Here is a 7,630-nt window from a genome sequence, read left to right as displayed (position 1 = left end):
ATGTGGTTTAAAGTGTTTACTTCAAAATAATGTCAAAAGTTTTAAATCTGCGTACTGTAAAATAGATCATTTTTTGTAGGTATGTCTGTAGTTTTACAAATAAAAAAGAGTTAAGTAATAGCCTGAATTTTAAATTTTGCTTGGATTTTACTTAAAATATTTCTAAAATACAAATTGGTTTAAAAACACATATTTTTGATCTAGACTGTGTTCCTGTGTAATTGCTAATATAAAAAGTAAATACCTTCTATATTGTTTAACCTGTTGCACTTTTTTTCTCAGAAAAACCCAGCCCACCAGAAAAGCTAGGAGTAACAAATGTCACAAAGGACAGTGTTTCTCTTTCATGGCTAAAACCAGAACATGATGGTGGAAGCAGAATTGTGAGCTACGTCCTTGAAGCTCTTGAGAAAGGACAGCAAAAATGGGTTAAGTGTGCAGTTGTAAAGACAACTCATCATGTTGTCCATGGTCTTAAGGAAAACGTCGACTATTTCTTCAGGGTGTCTGCAGAAAACCAAGCTGGTTTAAGTGATCCTAAGGAACTACTGCTCCCTGTTACAGTTAAAGAACAATTAGGTATGCTTCCTGACATGAGACAAAAGTTGATACACAGTCCATTGCACTCACATTTTAAAAGATGGAACATTCTTCTAATGGTTTGGAAATGTTTTTTTTTCAGAATCTCCCGAGATTGACATGAAGGGCTTCCCTCATAACACTGTATATGTTCGAGCAGGATCAAACCTAAAAGTTGAAATTCCAGTTTCTGGAAAACCAGTGCCAAAGGTGACATTGTCTAGAGATGGTGTTGCACTGAAGCCTACCATGAGATTTCACACAGAAACCACTGCAGAAAGTCTCATCATTAACCTTAAAGAAAGTGTGGCTGCTGACGCTGGCAGATACGACATTACTGCTGCGAATTCAAGTGGCACCACAAAATCATTTGTTAATATTGTTGTGCTGGATAGACCTGGTCCTCCTGTTGGTCCTGTTGTCCTTAGCGATGTCACTGAAGAGAGTGTAACACTCAGATGGCAACCACCAGCTTATGATGGCGGAAGTCAGGTTACCAACTATATTGTACTGAAAAGAGAAACAAGTACTGCTGCTTGGTCTGAAGTGTCTGCCACTGTTGCTAGAACTGTTATCAAAGTTATGAGGCTCACAACAGGGGAAGAATACCAATTCCGTATCAAAGCTGAGAACCGCTTCGGCATCAGCGATCACATAGACTCGCAATGTGTGGTTGTCAAGCTTCCTTACAGTGAGTAACGTGCTTCTCATGGTATACATTGATATTTTAATGCTCTGATGTTAAAAATATAATTTTGTTAACAATCACTTCTTTTGAAATCATCAGCTACCCCGGGCCCTCCTTCTACACCATGGGTCACTAATGTTACCCGAGAGAGTATTACTGTCGGATGGCATGAACCAGTCACTAATGGGGGCAATGCTATCATTGGATATCACCTGGAAATGAAAGACAGAAATAGCATTCTATGGCAGAAGGCTAACAAGACCCTTATTCGTACCACTCATTTCAAAGTCACCACAATCAGCGCTGGCCTTATCTATGAATTTAGAGTTTATGCAGAAAATGCAGCTGGCATTGGAAAAGCAAGTCGTCCTTCTGATCCAGTCCTTGCAATTGATGCTTGTGGTATGTACTCCCTTGAAAAAAATGAAGCCCAACAATTTTGTTTCCCCTGTGATAATTGTTCTGTACAGTAAGCCAATATTCAAAATACCTGTTAATTATTGGCAATATTCTTGCATTTCCTTCTGCAGAACCACCAAGAAATGTTCGTGCCTCAGATATTTCCAAGACCTCTATCACTCTCTCCTGGCAGAAGCCAGCATTTGATGGTGGTAGCAAAATCACTGGATACATCGTAGAAAAACGTGATCTTCCAGATGGCAGATGGACAAAAGCTAGCTTCACCAATGTTATTGAGACTCAATTCACAGTATCTGGCCTGACACAGAATTCCAAGTATGAATTCCGGGTCTTTGCGAAGAATGCTGTCGGTTCCATTAGTAATCCCTCAGATGTTGTGGGTCCTATCACATGTGTTGATACATACGGTAAGTGTTTTGCAATGATATAATGATATAATTTTGGGGTAATAGGACAATTAAAGGCTGTACTGTTTTGCAGATCCATGGTCTTTTAAATATGGAAGGCTAGTATACAGTGATTGATTCAAGAAGCATGAGTGACTGTGAGCATTTGGGCATGACTGTAGGGAACATCTTTGGCTGTGTCTGCATTTTTAAAGTCTTCTGGTATCTTTATTCTCTGAGCAAGAGAAGTCTGCCCATGATCCAAGTGGTTATACTTATACATGTAATTGTCTTTTCTTCATATGATTAGTTCTAACTTACTCTAGGTTTATGATTTAAGTTAATATATGCTCTCTTTACTTTGATCTGTATTTATGAAATATCTTTAACTATTAGATTAAATAAGGTAGTATTATTTGGGGATTTTATTAAATACAGGGCTACAATAAACACGTTTTTAACTTATTCTTATTTTTTCTTAAGGTGCACCTGAAATCGATGTGCCACCAGAATACACAGAAGTGGTGAAGTACAAAGCAGGCACTTCAGTTAAGCTAAAACTAGGCATCTCAGGCAAGCCTATACCCACAATTGAATGGTTCAAAAATGGCAATGAGGTACTGACCAGTGCACTAGTGTCTTTTGAAAACACAACAGAATTTGCTTCTATACTCATCAAGGATGCCAATCGACTCGACAGTGGCACCTATGAATTAAAATTGAAGAATGCCATGGGTTCAGCATCAGCCCACATTAGAGTACAGATACTTGGTATGGCTTGAGATGCAACTATATTTTACTATTAAACAATAATTCAGTAATGAATACTTAGCATCTTCTTTCTTCTGCCTTCCACAGACAAGCCAGGACCCCCAAGTGGACCTATACAGTTTAAGACAGTCACTGCTGAAAAGATTACAATAATGTGGGACCCACCAGCAGATGATGGTGGTGCACCTGTAACACACTATGTTGTTGAAAAGCGGGAAACAAGTCGGGTTGTATGGTCTTTAATTTCTGAAAAACTGGAGGGATGCATTATAACTACAACAAAACTCATCAAAGGAAATGAATATGTGTTCCGTGTCCGTGGTGTGAACAAGTTTGGAATTGGTGATCCACTGGAATCTGAACCCGTTATAGCCAAAAATTCATTTGGTAAGAAATCAGTTCTATAAAATAACTTATGCAACTGAATTGTCTTGTGTATTATTTGGAAGTAGTACTGATCTGCTGACATATGTTTTTTTTACTCAGTTACACCTGGACCACCTAGTACACCAGAAGTCACAAAGATAACCAAGAATTCTATGACGGTTGTCTGGAATAGGCCCACTGTTGATGGAGGCAGCGAAATATCAGGATATTTTCTGGAGAAACGTGACAAGAAGAGTCTGAGTTGGTTCAAGGTCTCTAAGGAAACCATTCGGGACACCAGACAGAAAGTAACTGGTCTGACTGAAAACAGCGAATATCATTTCCGCGTTTGTGCTGTCAATGCAGCTGGACCAGGTCCATTCTCTGAGGCTTCTGACTTCTACAAAGCTGCAGATCCTGTTGGTAAGATTCAATGTGCATTATTTCCAAGAGGTTAGAAATCAATGGAAAATGAGTAGTTAGGGTGGGATTGTACCAATGTAATCAAGGGCAGATTTTCTTCCTCTTTACAATTAATTGGATTCTGATTGGTGTTTTTTTTCCCCCATAAACTATCATTTACAGATAAGCCAGGCTCACCAACAAAGCTGAAAGTTGTGGATACAACCAAGACATCTGTTACCCTTGGCTGGATTAAACCTGCTTATGATGGAGGAAGTCCAATTACCCACTATGTGGTGGAGAAGAGGGAAGGTGAAGAGCAAGAATGGACTGTAGTCAGTACTAAGGGAGAAGTGAGAACAACTGAGTATGTTGTATCCCACCTTCAGCCAAGTGTTAATTATTATTTCCGTGTATCTGCCATGAATTGTGCTGGACAAGGAGAGCCTATTGAAATGATGGAACCCGTTCAAGCTAAAGATATTCTTGGTACTGTATTTTTTTGTGATTTATCATTTTTCTGTGTGTTTTTTTTTTTTCAAATAATTTCTTATTTTACATGCCAAGTATGCATTATTAATTTTCATTTATTTCCACAGTGGCACCAGAGATTGATCTGGATGTTGCTCTTCGGACATCTATTGTTGCTAAAGCAGGTGAAGATGTGGAAATAATGATTCCATTCAAGGGAAGACCTCCTCCAACAGTCACATGGAGAAAGGGTGACAAGAATCTTGGGACTGATGAAAGATACATCATCCAGAACACAGAATCATCTACACTACTTAGTATTGCTCAAGTTACACGAAACGATACAGGAAAATACGTTCTTACAATTGAAAATGGAGTTGGAGAAGCAAAATCATCATTTGTGAATGTAAAAGTACTTGACACACCTTCTGCATGCCAGAAGCTGCAGCTTAAGCATGTTTCTCGTGGCACAGTTACACTGGTATGGGAGCCACCTCTCATCAATGGTGGTTCTGAAATAACAAATTATGTTGTTGAAAAAAGAGATGCTACAAAGAGGGCCTGGTCAACTGTTACAACAAAGTGTTCTCATACCACCTTTAAACTAACTAACCTGTCAGAAAAGACTGCATTCTTCTTCCGTGTTCTTGCTGAAAATGAAATCGGTCTGGGTGAACCTTGTGAGACATCTGAACCAGTGAAAGCTGCAGACGTACCTGGACCTGTAAAAGACCTAGCCATGAAAGACTCTACAAAGAGTTCTGTTAAACTGCAGTGGAGCAAACCTGACTACGATGGTGGTAGCATTATATCAGACTATGTTATTGAAAAGAAACTTCAGGGAGAGAAAGAATGGACATACGCAGGCACAAGCAAGAGCTGTGAATTTGTAGCTGACAAACTTAAGGAGCTTTCTGTTGTGGAATTCAGAGTCTTTGCTAAAAATGAAAAAGGCATGAGTGATTCTGTTACTGTTGGACCCATTACAGTGAAAGAACTTATAATAACACCTGAGGCTGACCTTTCTGATATTCCTGGAGGACAGATTGCAGTAAGAATTGGACACAACCTGCACGCTGAACTGCCCTATAAAGGTAAACCTAATCCATCAATGAGCTGGCTCAAGGACAACCTCCCTCTTAAAGAAACAGAACATCTTCGTTACAAGAAAACTGAAAACAAGATAAGCTTAAGTATCAAGAATGTGAAAAAGGAGCATGGTGGCAAATATACTTTAATTCTTGATAATGTAGTCTGCAGAAAGTCATTCACAATCACTGTAATCACTCTTGGTCCTCCATCCAGGCCAAAAGCACCTTTAAGAATAGATGAAATCAAAGCAGATAGTGTAGTTTTGTCATGGGACGCTCCTGAGGATGACGGAGGAGGAGAAATCAGTGGCTACAGTATTGAGAAGAGAGAAACCTCACAAATGAACTGGAAGCTGGTGTGTTCAAGTGCTGCAAGAACAACCTTCAAAGTACCAAACCTTGTTAAAGATACTGAATATCAGTTTAGAGTTCGTGCAGAAAACAGATATGGAGTGAGCCCACCTCTTGTCTCAGCTGATGTTGTGGCAAAGCATCAGTTTAAACCACCAGGTGCCCCAGGCAAGCCTGTTGTATACAATGTAACTGCTGATGGAATGAGCATTTCTTGGGATGCTCCCGTTTATGATGGTGGTTCAGAGATTGTGGGGTACCATGTTGAAAAGAAGGAAAGAAACAGTATTTTGTGGCAGAAGGTTAATGTTGCATTAATATCTAACAGAGAGTACAGGATTACTGGACTGCTTGAGGGCCTGGATTACCAGTTCCAAGTATATGCTGAAAACGCTGCAGGCCTAAGCCGAGCGAGTGAGCCAAGCAAATTTACTTTGGCAGTCTCTCCAGTGGGTAAGTGAATTATTAATCACTCATCCAAGAAAATTCTGTTCTTGTAGATTATGGTGAGCAGTAATAAAAATAAATCTTCATTATTTTCCTTTCAGACCCACCTGGTACTCCTGATTACATTGATGTCACTAGGGAAACAATCACCCTGAAATGGAACCCCCCTCTGCGTGATGGAGGCAGCAAGATTGTTGCTTACAGCATTGAGAAACGGCAAGGAAGTGCAGACCGTTGGCTCAGGTGTAACTTTACTGATGTGAGTGAGTGCCAATATACAGTTACAGGGCTCAGTCCAGGTGACCGATACGAATTCCGAGTGCTTGCAAGAAATGCTGTTGGTACAATCAGCCCACCTTCACAGTCTTCAGGCTATATTATGACCAGAGATGAAAACGGTAAGAATTTCTTCTTAACATGCTTGCATTCGGGTATTGAAGCCAGATAGAGTTTCTGGCTGTACTGATGGGAAATGGGAAGTCAAGGGGCAAAGAAGTTGTGACTGAGGTCCTCCCAGTCAATTCAGAACATTTATGTTTGTGCTCCAAGGTGGGAAGGTCTAAATTAAAAACCCAAATCTGGTAGACATACATAATTAATTGCTGAAAAGCATGGCACTCTACATTTCTCTTGCATAAGCAGCAGCAGCAAAGTTGGAAAGAAAGCATAGACGGTAGTATTCTGATGCACTGAATAATTTAAAATTGAAATGTGCCTCACGTAGTTTGCATACTATTAACACCGCATTTTAACAGCACTTTTCACCGGTTATTAATATGATGCACTTATGGGTGCTTACAGGAAAAATAAGTTTACCATTCATATAGTAACTGCTATTTAGAGAATGCCATTTTGTAAGTGAAATAATTCTATATATCACAAACTTTTATAATTAATACACTTAGAAGAGTATAAGAACAAGACTTAGCTATATGGAAATTGATTTATATTTTCCTTTTTTAGTTGCTCCAACAATTGAATTTGGTGCTGAGCACTTTGAAGGCCTTACTGTTAAAGCTGGAGAGAGCATTAGACTTAAAGCTCTAATCAAAGGACGTCCAGTACCTAAAGTGACATGGTTTAAGGATGGGAAAGAGATTGATAAATTAATGAATATAGAAATAACTACAGCTATTGGATATAGTACACTCTTCATTAGAGATGCTATCCGGGAACATCGTGGAGTGTACACAGTAGAAGCCAAAAACGCATCAGGCACTAAACGGGAAGATATTACCATCAGAGTACAAGGTACTGCACCAAGCACTGTCAGCATGCTTTTCTTAAAATAGTATTTTATTGTAAGTGTCAGCAAATTATAACTGTGAACCTTTAAAATTGCAGACACACCAGGAAAAGTTGGTGGACCAATACGATTCACAAACATCACTGGAGAAAAAGTCACATTATGGTGGGAGCCTCCAGCAAATGATGGTTGTGCTTCTATTTCTCACTACATAATTGAAAAACGTGAAACCAGCAGGATTGCTTGGGCATTAGTTGAAGATAAATGTGAAGCTTGCACCTATACAGCACTTAAATTAATTAAGGGCAATGAATATCAGTTCCGTGTCTCTGCAGTGAACAAATTTGGAGTTGGCAGACCATTGGAGTCTGATCCAGTTATCGCACAAATACCTTACAGTAAGTTGCCACCT

At 39.4% G+C, this 7,630-nt stretch overlaps 1 protein-coding gene across 8 annotated transcripts in view; it reads left to right on the top strand.

The window, feature by feature from the left end:
* The window catches only part of TTN (titin), a 244,913-nt gene that overhangs the window by 216,292 nt on the left and 20,991 nt on the right, over positions 1–7,630 (top strand). For all 8 annotated transcript variants that reach the window (XM_039554641.1, XM_039554643.1, XM_039554642.1 and 5 more), the window contains 12 exons: positions 283–579; positions 683–1,270; positions 1,367–1,669; positions 1,798–2,094; positions 2,557–2,844; positions 2,932–3,231; positions 3,331–3,633; positions 3,796–4,101; positions 4,212–5,978; positions 6,074–6,370; positions 6,936–7,223; positions 7,317–7,616. In XM_039554641.1, coding sequence (XP_039410575.1) covers positions 283–579; positions 683–1,270; positions 1,367–1,669; positions 1,798–2,094; positions 2,557–2,844; positions 2,932–3,231; positions 3,331–3,633; positions 3,796–4,101; positions 4,212–5,978; positions 6,074–6,370; positions 6,936–7,223; positions 7,317–7,616 — 5,334 coding nt within the window. The remainder of the gene's footprint in view (positions 1–282; positions 580–682; positions 1,271–1,366; positions 1,670–1,797; positions 2,095–2,556; positions 2,845–2,931; positions 3,232–3,330; positions 3,634–3,795; positions 4,102–4,211; positions 5,979–6,073; positions 6,371–6,935; positions 7,224–7,316; positions 7,617–7,630) is intronic.

This window comes from Corvus cornix, chromosome 7, assembly GCF_000738735.6.
Source record: "Corvus cornix cornix isolate S_Up_H32 chromosome 7, ASM73873v5, whole genome shotgun sequence".
Lineage (NCBI taxonomy): Eukaryota > Metazoa > Chordata > Aves > Passeriformes > Corvidae > Corvus > Corvus cornix.
This window is presented reverse-complemented; position numbering and strand designations above follow the sequence as displayed.